The sequence below is a fragment of the Nothoprocta perdicaria genome, unplaced genomic scaffold, assembly GCF_003342845.1.
Source record: "Nothoprocta perdicaria isolate Ctin4 unplaced genomic scaffold, notPer1 scaffold_304, whole genome shotgun sequence".
Classification (NCBI taxonomy): Eukaryota; Metazoa; Chordata; class Aves; order Tinamiformes; family Tinamidae; genus Nothoprocta; species Nothoprocta perdicaria.
The window spans coordinates 510,947-522,699 of NW_020455538.1; the positions used below are offsets into that span (position 1 = coordinate 510,947).

Consider the following 11,753-nt stretch of genomic DNA (forward strand, 5'->3'; position numbering starts at 1 on the left):
CCGCCTCGGCCACGCCGCTGCACCCGCGCAGGCGGCCGCTCCTCGCCGCCCTGAACCGGTTCTGGCCGGCGCCGGCCGCCCCTTCCCGCCACAGCGCGGGGCGGCCCTTGCGGCGCCGCTTCCCGCCCGGCGCGCGGGAGCAGGCGGCGGGAAAGCGCAGGAGGAGGCGAAAGGAGAGGGCAGGAGGAGAGGGGAAAGCGGCAGGAAGAGAGCAGGACGGGGAAGGAGCAGTAGAAGGGGAAAGGAGCGGCAGGAGGAAGCCATGGAGCACTCTGTACCTTGAGCCGCCCTCCCCAACATGCTGCGTGTTCCTGTGGAGAGCAGGAGGGAAAAGGGGACTAAGGAAGTTGCTTCCTTGGGAGCTTCGTTATGTTCTCATTTTTCTTGATACCAGTTCACAACTGGAAGGTTTCTGTTGGTTGGGCAAGAGATGAAGTGAAAACTCCTGCAGTCAAAACTGCGTTGAGCGGCTTGGGGCTGTAAAAGCAGGAGCTGCCGCAGTGCCGAGGCCGGCAGGCGCCGGCGTGAGGCAGCAGGACGGGCCCGTGCGCCTCCGCAGCGCGGCGGGAGCTGCGGACAGGGCTCTGCCTGCGGAGGGGGCACCCTGTGGCAGCCCCTTCTGCGTCTAGGTCGGTTACTCGTGGCTATTCTTCAATCTACAGAAAACATTTCTCAGAGAAATGGAAGATCGAGTAAAGGAGACACTAGCAAATAGAAAGGGAGGGTGCTTGGGCCCTGTGTTGATGGACGGTGCTCGTAGCTTTGAGGAAAGGAGAAAGGGCRCTGGTCCTTCCCGCTCCGTATGGAGCCGCACCTGGAGCGCGTGGCGTTGAGGAACCGAAACGTGCGAGCCCTCAGCAAGAGGAGCAGCTCGTGGCTCTGGGGCAGCGCCCGGCCTCTGCTTCGCTTCGCATCCTCCTCGTCTGAAGGAGCACCGTGRCGGCAATGGCTGCGCTGGGGTAAGTTGTTTTATTTTACTTCCCTTAAATAAAATATTTCTGTAGATGCAATTATTGCGCAGAAAAGGAGCGTGGGCAGTACTTGAACGGAAAGCCTCCTGCTCCCTCTCTCTATATATGTGTGTGCGTACATGTATGTRTGCATGCTGCCCAAAGGGCAAGCATCGGGATTGCGAGACCGCAATTCCCGTTATTTCCCTGGSCTCTGGCTGCGGCGCTGGCGGGGCCCTGAGGGCGCGGGGTCCCGAAGCAGGGGTCCCTGAGCGGGGGTCCCGGCGGGCACCGTCCCTCACTGCCCTGCACTTCCCTGGCACCGCGCTCCCAGGAGGTGCCCACGGACAGCGATGGAGCCGGGAAACGTCTGCGGTAAACGGGCCTTCTGCGCGAGCACAAGCATCGCCATGCAGACATGGTGGTGGCCTTTCCGGGAGGAGAATGAAGTTCATCTCCTAAGGCAGTCATAGTTGTTTGTTGTAAGAAAATGGAGGGAAAAACAACACATTTGGCAACAAAGTTGTAAACAGCAACAAATGTGTGGACCGTTGTGGCAGTGGTATGGGGTGAATGATGATCTTTGATCTAATTTTTGCAATTGCAGAGTGCGGGGCTGCTTTTTTTCTGACTAAACCATGGGAGTAGCAGAAAATTCCCATCTCAGGTCCTCCAGATGAAGGCATATCTGAATCAGGTGCGCTTGTGAGGCACCATAATAAACCCGAATTCATAGATTACAGTATTTCTGAGCAAGGAAAATAACTTTTGTGACTTTTTATTTCATCTATTTTATGTCGTTGTGTGCTGTGGCAGGGATTTTTGCAGCCTCAGTGTTTTATTACTGTGTACGGTTAACTTTATATCGGCCTATTTCTGTTGGTGGAAATTTCTATTTCTTAGTTTTTTGAGCTAAATCATTTTGATAGYATTGTTCAATAGTGTGATGTATTTAGCTGTTCTAGTATCTAACATCTCATGCTTAGATGCACTTCCCCAAGGGTTTGTAGCCTCTCCATTGCTGTCCCTGCTTTGTCAGCCAGCTGGCGCATCTGAGTGTCCTACCTGTAGGTGTTCGACTGTAGGCTAATGCAGGGTGCTTTATCTAGTGAAGAGCAATAATTTTGTCTATCAGCTGAGTGACTTCATTAACACAGTCACCAATCTGCCACGTACAGATTTGTTGCAGTGCTGGTCTTGACTTCGCTGCATTGGCTTTGTTTGATGCGTCATTTTAAGTGGCAATGAGTACCCGATACAAGTCTCTCACCTGTCCCTAAGTGATGGGGTGAGCTGCAGGAGTTGCCAGATGCCTTCCGTGCTGTGGAAGGCCAGGCCTGGGCTTGTGCTCTCCCGTGGCTGTTGTGTTTTCTGTTGAGAGTGCACTGATTTTTCTTCTTCCCTCATGCAATAGCTTGTGGATTTGTCAGCAAAATGGTGCTTTGTATTTGAATTTCACTAAGAAGCATCTTTACACTTTGCTACCAATATGTTAGGATCTGTTCACTGGTTCCGGTGATCCTAGTGTGCCACAGAAGTGACACAGAAGTGATTCTGGATGTTGTATACACTTTTGGCAATGTTGTGTAAATAAGCACACTATTACTTTTGCAATAGACATGTTATTTCAAACTGTGAAGACTAAAAATTAACAAATATTTATGACATAAATATGTCAAAATTATGACAGTAAACATGAGCTAATTCCCAGATTCTACTCCAGACAAAACTCACCTTTCATAAATTTTCTGTTTTCTTTACTGGAGATGATAAAGTACGGCTGGCTTTTGTTAGAGTTTCTTGKTTTTTTGTCTTTCCTTTTTCCAGGGACTACATCAGGACTTTAATTAAGCCTGAAGTTATGTCCTAGACTATTTAAGATGATGACTAGTACATTGRCTACATTAGTTTGCTTCTTGTTAATCCTTCAGTTTTACACGTTTGAACCCCATGCCATACTATGGTAAATAAAATATCTCTTTGTCTATATGAAAAAAAAATATTACCACTTATCATTTCCATTATTGTCTCGTATTGGCTCATATTGGCTAGATTTAGCCAAGATAATCGTAGATTATCAATTATGTGGCAGCTTCATCCTCTGTTGTGGCATTTCCCAAAACACTTGACGTGAAAGTCAGTAATCCCTGCTCAGACCCACGCACATTAAGTGAATTCTGAAATTAAATACCCCTTTACATTTAACTTCATGTAAGGTATGTCAATACCAAAAAGAAATTATGTCAATACACAAATGAATGGAAAGGCGTGCTGGTGCTTAGTTGCTTTTATAAGTAGTCAAGATGAAGATGATGTCCCACTGCTGGTTTTGTACCCATCTGCTCTTTGGACAGATAGGCTGCAAATATGGAGTAGCAGGAGGTGATACAGCAGTGCTGTATAATATAGATTCTAGGGMCAGGTTGTGGGTTTCAGTAATCTTAAATACAGATGTTAAAGAGTTGGAAAGATTTAAGGAAAACATAAAAAGGATGATTCAGAGTCTGAAAAAGATGCCTTTACAATTATGCACTTTATTAAGATAAAGGTGAAAAGGTGATTGCCAACTGGCAGCTACACAGGAAAGATGTCTAATGATGTCATCGTTGTTTAATCAAAGGTTTATGAAGAGCTACTGGTAGAAACAGGCCAAGTTGCCCGAATGCATTTTTGAAACTATTTGAGATTTTTCACAGGGATAACCTAACTAAGGGCATCGATATTGCCATATATGTTTTGTTTATTTTGTAAAAATAAAGATGGGATTTCTTTTTAAGCAATTCTAGTTTCCCAAGATTTTGCTTTTCAAGATTGTATTCCYGCTTTATTAAAGAAGGATAAGCTCATGTTGGGGTTTTGCAAAAGAAAGCCGTAATAAAGTCTTTCTGGTTACTAATTTTCATGATGTTGGTAGAATGTTATTTGGTCTTTTGTCTTTTGTCTATGCAATTGAAATAAACTAACTGGTTTTAAAGCAGTTAATGGTAGCCAGGCACACAAAACCATGTCTGAGGCCCTAAGACACTGGGTTAAACAATATGCTGCAGCTTGAACAGGATTATGCTGGATACATATTTCAGGTGCTACAGTCAGGCAAAATTATTTTACTCACATTTCATTCTGAAAAAATAGTAATTTAAAAAAGTCAACAGATCACTTTTAGAACAGTATCATCTGATTAATTTTCTAAAGTTCCTCTGATTTTTGAATCATTCAAAATCGTGCGAATGAGCGTTCCATCGGCAGGTTTTACAGCAATAATCTTTCAGATTTGCTTGAGTATGTAATAAAGATTATCTTGAAATGATGTTGAAGATTTTTTATTCGGAATTCAGCCCTTTGAATACATTGTATCTATAGCAACTTCAGCAGTAGTCGCACTAAACTGGAACAAAATCTGTAGCTACATTGTAGAGTACTTGCATTGTTAGGGTATACTTTTTGATGAAATAATCATTTTTTTGTAACTCTACCGTACATTAGGAGATTGCAGTTCATTTATTGAAGTTATTTCAATTTATTTGATAGATACCGTATCTTTTTAACATACTGCACTGAGAATGGAGTGTGAATGTTCAAAATATGGGCTSTCCTGCATGCTTAGGATTGGTTAAATAAATCATGATTTGTAGTTGTCTGTGGCTTTATTCTGTGTTAATCTCTTCTCATACAAATTCTTTAGTATTCAGAGGGATAGCTGGTCTCCAATTAATGTGTCCGTGAAATTGTATTTCCTTTCTTAAGCATAAGCGTGGCCAAAGTAGAGCTCATTTTCATTGTTTTATTCATGTGTTTTCTTAATAATGTCATAACACTGGTTGTCTTATTGAATCCAAATGGAGCAGATGCATTTTCACTTAACAGCGCTGTGAGAAGCAGAGATTGATTTCTCAGGAAAGTGATCAACATTTCTGATGATTGGTTTATATCCACCACAAAAGCGCTGATACCCCTGTTGTTAGTCAAAAGAAATGACTGATATGCAAATAGATTCCTGTGGAGTCAAACTGGGTTGTGATTTGAGCATCAGTTACGGATCTGCTGTAAGGCATTTCTTTGTACCRTCTCTCAGATTTACAAAGTGACTATCCAGAGATTCCTCAGCTTTTTAATCCTAATACCTGGGGAGAGAACACGCAATTTGCACAGACTTCCAATGTGATATTTTATTAACAAGATTAAATGAGTAAGATAAATTATACATGTAAATCACACAGAGAACAACGTGTGATAGTATGAAATCAGCACATTAATCAGTTTATCAAATTGGTTTATTTGATATGATCAATGGTCTTCATGTTCTTTCATCTACTGCATGACCAAAAAAAAATTGCATCTCCCTTCCCCACTTAAAAAAAAACCATATCGTTCCTTTTCTTTCTGTTACAGAATAACAGACTTTGTGAATAAGGCAAAAACATTAGTGGAAAACTATTTGATTTTACAAAGTTTTGATATTTCCCCAAAAAACATTTTACAATAGTGAGATTAAAGCTAGTGTGGGATGCATTCATGATGGTTTGGAAATTCATAATCGCTGCAATCTACATGATTTGCTGCGTGTATGCCTTGGGTAATCCTGCCTTTGATTGTTCTGCGTTTCTTAAATCCAAACTAGAGCTCATTGCTTCTTTGGAAGGAACCTTTGTGGGGTGTTTAATCCAGTCCATTGCTCTGAGCAGGGCCAGATTTGACGTTTGAGCAGGTTACTTAGTATTGTAGGGTTACAGTACTTGAGTGGTAGAATAAGGTGTGCTCAGATGACATCAAGCTAGTAGAGCCAATAAGCAATGTAGAGATCTGCCAAAAGATCAACAAGTGTGATTGTGGGCAGGTATGGATCTAGATTGGAAGTATTTGATTTTAATTTGATTATCCTCAATAGTTAAATAATAATGCCTTTAAACAAGCAATTTGGATGGGCCAAGGTGTCATGTTTACACAGGCAACTAATGTGATCTTTTTATAATTCTTTAAAAAGAAAAAAGGAGTCTCCATAGTACTGCACTGCACTATAGATGATTACTGTCCCAAAGGAAATTAAGCATCGAGCAAAAAGACCAATATTTTTGTTCAAAAGGAAGGTTCCCTTTCTAAGCAGACAGGAAGCAGTGTCAGTTACAAGAGCTAGTAACTTACGAATGATTTTTGCAGTRCTCATAGCAGACTTTTGCTCAGCTATCAAGTCCACAACAGGGGTTTTTATCTTCAGGCAAAAAATGGAGATAGAATCCTAACTTTTCTGATCACTCCTGCTTTGCATATGCAGTCTTTATGCTTCCATCCTGTGGGGCATATGAGCTTAAAGAGCTCTTCCCCCTGGATGTAAATGTTTCTGTATGATGTCAGAAGTTGTTTAAGTAAAATACTCTCTTATGAATGAAGGAAATTGTAATGTGGAAGAATGATCTTGTCTGTTTCACAGATTGTCCAAACTTCTTAAGTTTTGATATATGGCATATCCCGTCTTGTCCAAGTTGCAAGCTGTCCATAATCGTAATGGAGCCCAGTACAAGTTACTGTACAATATGAATATTTTGGTTAGGAAATATGATTTTAAAATATGATGATTTTTGGTGATGACTATTTTGCACATATCCAGTCTGAAAGTTAAGTTAGGGATAGCATGCATTTGTATAATCCAAAGGATTTCAGAACACACTGGAGTTGGTTACACAGAAAGGCCTGGTAAGTTACATGTGAGAGCCACGTAAACTTTGCTGTTATTMATCATTTCTTAGAATATCCTAATGGAGGTCTTAACACTACCTTCTTTCACACCAGTAAGGAAATCCGAAAGTCAATGTATTTTTGCACTTCCCAAATACTAAACAGTACTTAGCATTTTATCACCGTATTAAAATAAGTGTCTTGACTTACCTTGAGCATAGAGTTGCAAATTGTTGCACCACAAGCTCCAGATTTTTTGCTATATTTTGGCTCACAACRATGAAGATATTCCCTACAGAAGAGTAGCCACAAAAAGACATGTTTTAAGTAAGGGAGTATGCTTGTGTTTTGCCACTCACCTTTTTTCGTCTATATGTATTTMACGTAAACTTTTTAGACAGTGAATTCAGTTCTTTGTAATTTAAAAGAGTCCAGGTGATTCTAAAAGCTACTTTATATTTTTATTTGGAGTATATTTCTTTTTAGAGTTCCTCAGTATGAAGCTTCTTCTGCGTGTTTTCAAACTGCACTCATTTGTATATCTTAAAATAGGAAAATGTAGGCTGATCACAAGTTGACGATATTATCTATGTATTTGGCATCAATATTAGTGAGCTTCTGTCATTTGGCAATTATTTCCATAGTATACCATATGGTAAAGAAAATGTTTTCATTCACCCACATATGACTAATGTTTTATTGATAGCCTTGTACTGTGTGCAATATTACCCCACCATGGGTTGATTAAACTTGAAAATCAAGAACCTGAAGACACATGTGTGCTTCTGCCAAGCAGAAGAGCCTAGATACCAGAACGAAGTCCTGGSTATGTGTAGAATTTCCACACGTCTCCTGAGCTCAGAGAGGTAATTTACAGGGCTGTAGTTCAGCGCTGCTTTTCCTGCTGTGTCTGTACAGGTTGAAGAAGTTGCTCAACCTTTTGTTCTGCACTGTTGCATCTCCAGGCATGGGTGATGGAAGTGACTTGCACCTCACGGCTKTCAGTGTGTGTTACTACACGTGCACTGTGTCTTTCTTTCCATTGCAACAGGGGAACATGGCGCAAGTCAAATGAAACAATAGGGGAGTGATACAAAAGTGTCATGTCTGAGAAGGGTGTAATTGGATCTCATTTTGCAAAAATGGTCACTCATGCATTCATCCTTGCCTGCGAGCACCCCCTGCTATGTGCATTCTCCGATGTCTGATATGGACTAGGCTTTTCTGCAGGCTTGTTATATCAAATCTGTGGAAATTAGAGCCCATATGTTCTAATGCTCATAAAACTACTTGTTTTAAAGCTCCAAAAAGCTATCTCAGAAGATAGTACATCAGGATTTTTCCAATTTTTGAAGTATGGGAAATAATTTACAGAGTACTTTACCAAGCAGTTCTATACATAGATGCTTAACAGACTAAGCAGAAAATGGGAAATGCATRTTATGGAGATGTCAATATTTGCTTTCAGTCCTTCAGCAAAACGATGCTACTGACATGGATTGTGAAGTTATCTAGGAAAGAGATCATATTTAATATGAAGTTTGAGTTGATTTCAGTACAAGAACTTTTTTTTGTATTTAATATTTAAAAATATAAAAATATTCTTAATATCAAAGCGTATGTGTGAAAGGAGACATACAAAAATTGTGTTTTCTGAGCTTTATCCAATTTTACCTGTCCCCTGATTAATTTTTTTAGAGAATGCATTTTGTGAAGACTTTAAATTTCCAAGTGATGATCCAGTGGGATCAGTCCAGATGATCTCTTTAACAGCAGTTCCACAGAAGCATCAGAAATAGCTTGTTCAAAATCTAAACCTGACAGCTTATTTGAGCACCATAGATTGTTTATTCAAGTTTTARGCAAKKTMWKAMMTTGCYTAAGAATGCTGAGCAATGGCCGAATGCTTCTTGGGAGAATTTGCACTGTAACATAATAACATAATGTTGTCTATGTTTATGTGATGCTTTACACTGTGAGAAAATGGGGGGAAGCAGATATGAGAGTGTCACTTGAGAATAGGTACTTAGTGAAAGTGGGGGTTGGTTGGTTGGTTGGTTTGGTTTCCCTCATGTAAAATAGCTATCAATCTTCTTAAGAAGCAAAACCAAAAACTTGTGTTCTTGGAGCACTGCTATTTCATGCCAGTCATCAGGGGGACATTCAGACACCAGGGATGATGCAAGTCTAAGTCTAATCTAGCGTTAGTCTAGTGGTACTTTGGCAGAGACTAAAGCAAAGTAAATGTTTCACTTGGCATCTAGATAGGAATACTTGAACAATTTTGGATATTTGTATCTCAAAAGCAAACAAATGTGTATATGGAAACTACACCCAAAGTCTAAGAATTTTTTCCCAAAGTCTTAAGTAATAACACCGACAAACACATAAACACATTCATAAACATTCTGTCTCAAATGCTGGAAAACATAATTAGTAAGTGATTTGGCAAATGTTGTCTGACCAGCTGTAATAGAAATATTTTATATTTCCGTTAAACAAGGGCCCAGATTTCACTTCAGACTACGAGTTTCCAAGATACGAGGCTGATCTGGCAGATCTGAACTCCTTCGCACTCAGCCACTGCAACAAGCAGTCTGGGAAAAGGGAGGAAGATGAAATACTCTTCTTGGAGAGCAGCTGAATGAAAGTCGCATAAAGGAGAAAGCTCTTTAGTTGAATGCAACCTTGGAAGGGAGAAGTGCAGGGAAAATTGATAGATTTTCAGAACTCGTTTAAGTAGGATAGATGTTGGTGTGTTTGTCACTACTGTATCTGGTATAGTAAACCTTTTTAGAGAAAATTTCTTCATGCTTTAATCTTTTCTCCTGCTGTTGTTGTGACAAGGGKACACCTATGCATCAGTGCACCTAGGTACCTCTTTGTGGTCAAGTTGAACTGACTCATTTTTCAGATCAAGTTTCCTGTGCACACAGGATGTGGATCTCAGCTTGGAACTCCAGCAATTTGAAAGGGAAGAAGAGGGTTGGATGATGGTATCTGAGAAGTAGGAGATCCTTGAATCAAAATTGGCATTGTTTGACCATGCTTACACTTTGCACTGTGTTCTCATTCAGCAGCTCTTGAGAGGGGGATAAAGATGATGGCAATTTGGTAACTGGCTTGGAATCGTGAAGCTGGACCACAGGAAGCTTTTGTTTACTGCAGTCCCCGAAAGGCGTCACTTCAGCAAGACCCACTTCTTTCTCAGCTTCACAGACAGTCTGTGTGTGAAAACACCAGCCGGAGGAGTAGCGTGCCCCTGGAGTGTGTGGGCTGGCTGCTAGAAAGACAGCCTGAGAAGCAGGGATATGCAATGCTAGGATCAGGAACAAAGCAACGTTTTATATTGGGCTGTAAAATAAATTGATTGACTTCCTAGCTCTCTGATTGGCAGAGAATGTACCAGTTGTTTGTCATTTCATGAGGAACCTCTTCATTAATAATTATACAGAAGAGAGAAAATGTCTGTTGAACTGATATGCTGCCACAGGTGAAGTACCGATGAAATACAAATGACCGGTAGCACTGGGCTCCCGAGGAACTTCTGGAGAGAGGATGTGGTGTCTGGGGAAACGTTTTGACATTGCTGACAAAGGAACTTGGTGAGTGATGGTAAGAATGATATCTGAAAACTACACAGATGTGACAAATATACTGTAAGTGTATTTGGAATGTCAAGTTTTGCTGCTGCTGAGCTTTAATAGCACAAACAGCAGGGAGGTAYAGGTCTAAAAAGACTCTAAAGGAAACTGCTGAGTATATTTGGATGTGGAATGGGTATAGAGATGGGGTGGCTCCTCTTGCTATAAACAACTTTGTTAGTGTAAGCAGCTGAGACCTACAGTTGGAATCCAAACTGGTGAGAAATCCATATCTAAATGCATGATGTTTCCTCAGAAATCAGTTATTTAGAAATATTTCCTAGTAATATTTCATGATACTAGATATTCAACTTTTGCTTGCAGAAAGTTTCTACAGCCTTGGTCCTTGTAGGTGGGTATTGCATCATGAGGACAGCTGAAAGTTGCACATGTGCTAGCACAAGGACTTGTTTGCTATGGAGTACATAGATGGCATCTGAAAAGTCATTACTGTATTACAGGGACAGACTGATAGCCAGTCGTCCGTACCTGAAATCTGTAAGGCGAGCGCTTTCKTTTCCATAGTTGAGAAATTCTATACAGAGTCCTGTCAAGGAAAGCAGTATAAAACACCCAGGACTAGCGAGAGGACACACTGCTCTTTCTGTACGCCAGAATCTTTTYTGATGGCTGGAATGATCTGATGTGATGGGGTGGGAAAAAGAAGAGTAAAAGCACATAGAGGAAAGAACACTGCTTGTACAGGAGGTGTTTGCCAGGAGTCTCGAGGGCAGGGAAAATGGTTCCTGCCAAGATGTAGTCTGTAGAGCAGTGGAGGAAGCAAAAATCCCGCGTGGGAACTAGTGCGGTTGTATGAGGCTGGCAGAAGGGCTAGTTAGAGCATCCTGCCCGCCCGCTCGCGGGAACCCCTGCGAGCCTTTCCAAACCGCGCAGTGCCGTTATGTAACAGCGTGCACTGCTTATGCAATTTCTCTCATGCTGGCAAGAGGGATTCCTGCAAGAGATTATGGATTATCAGAGCAGCAGTTTTTGTCCAATTGTGCAACAGTTAGACTAGAAATTATGTGTTTGGATAAACAAACCACGTAACAAAATTCCTAAATTGGTGGCATTTTGTAGCAGATTGAGAACCAGGTTTTGGAGTGGCTAATGATACATCCAGAGATGGCCTGGATTATTTCCTCTGCAGATTCCCCAAGGGAGGAAGAAGCTGCTACATGGAGCTGTTAGTGTGAACTTCAACGGCACCGCCTTGAAGCAGCTTCTGTCCTGCTAGCTTTTGTGGAAGTGGTAAATTCTTGTTAGCCCCGAAAGGAGGACGTGCACGGAGGTGCGCGAGGGAGAGTTGGGGTGTGGGGCACACGGCTGCCCCGTGAGCAGGGGGAAGGCAGGCCGGGCTCCGGGCGGCCGGGCAGGGGGAGGCCACGCGCTGCGCCGCGGGGAGCTGTGTGTCCGAGGCCGCGTGCTGCGAGCGGGTGCAAGCGAGGCACCGCGCCGGGATGGCGGGCAGGGGGCCGTGCCCCGGCCC

General features: G+C 42.0%; 1 protein-coding gene across 1 annotated transcript in view; it reads left to right on the forward strand.

Annotated features, from left to right (window-relative positions):
• The first annotated feature begins 945 nt into the window (after positions 1-945).
• Positions 946-11,753, forward strand: part of NEGR1 (neuronal growth regulator 1) — a 117,492-nt gene continuing 106,684 nt past the window's right edge. Inside the window, exon 1 of the mRNA XM_026042473.1 lies at positions 946-959. Coding sequence (XP_025898258.1) covers positions 946-959 — 14 coding nt within the window. The remainder of the gene's footprint in view (positions 960-11,753) is intronic.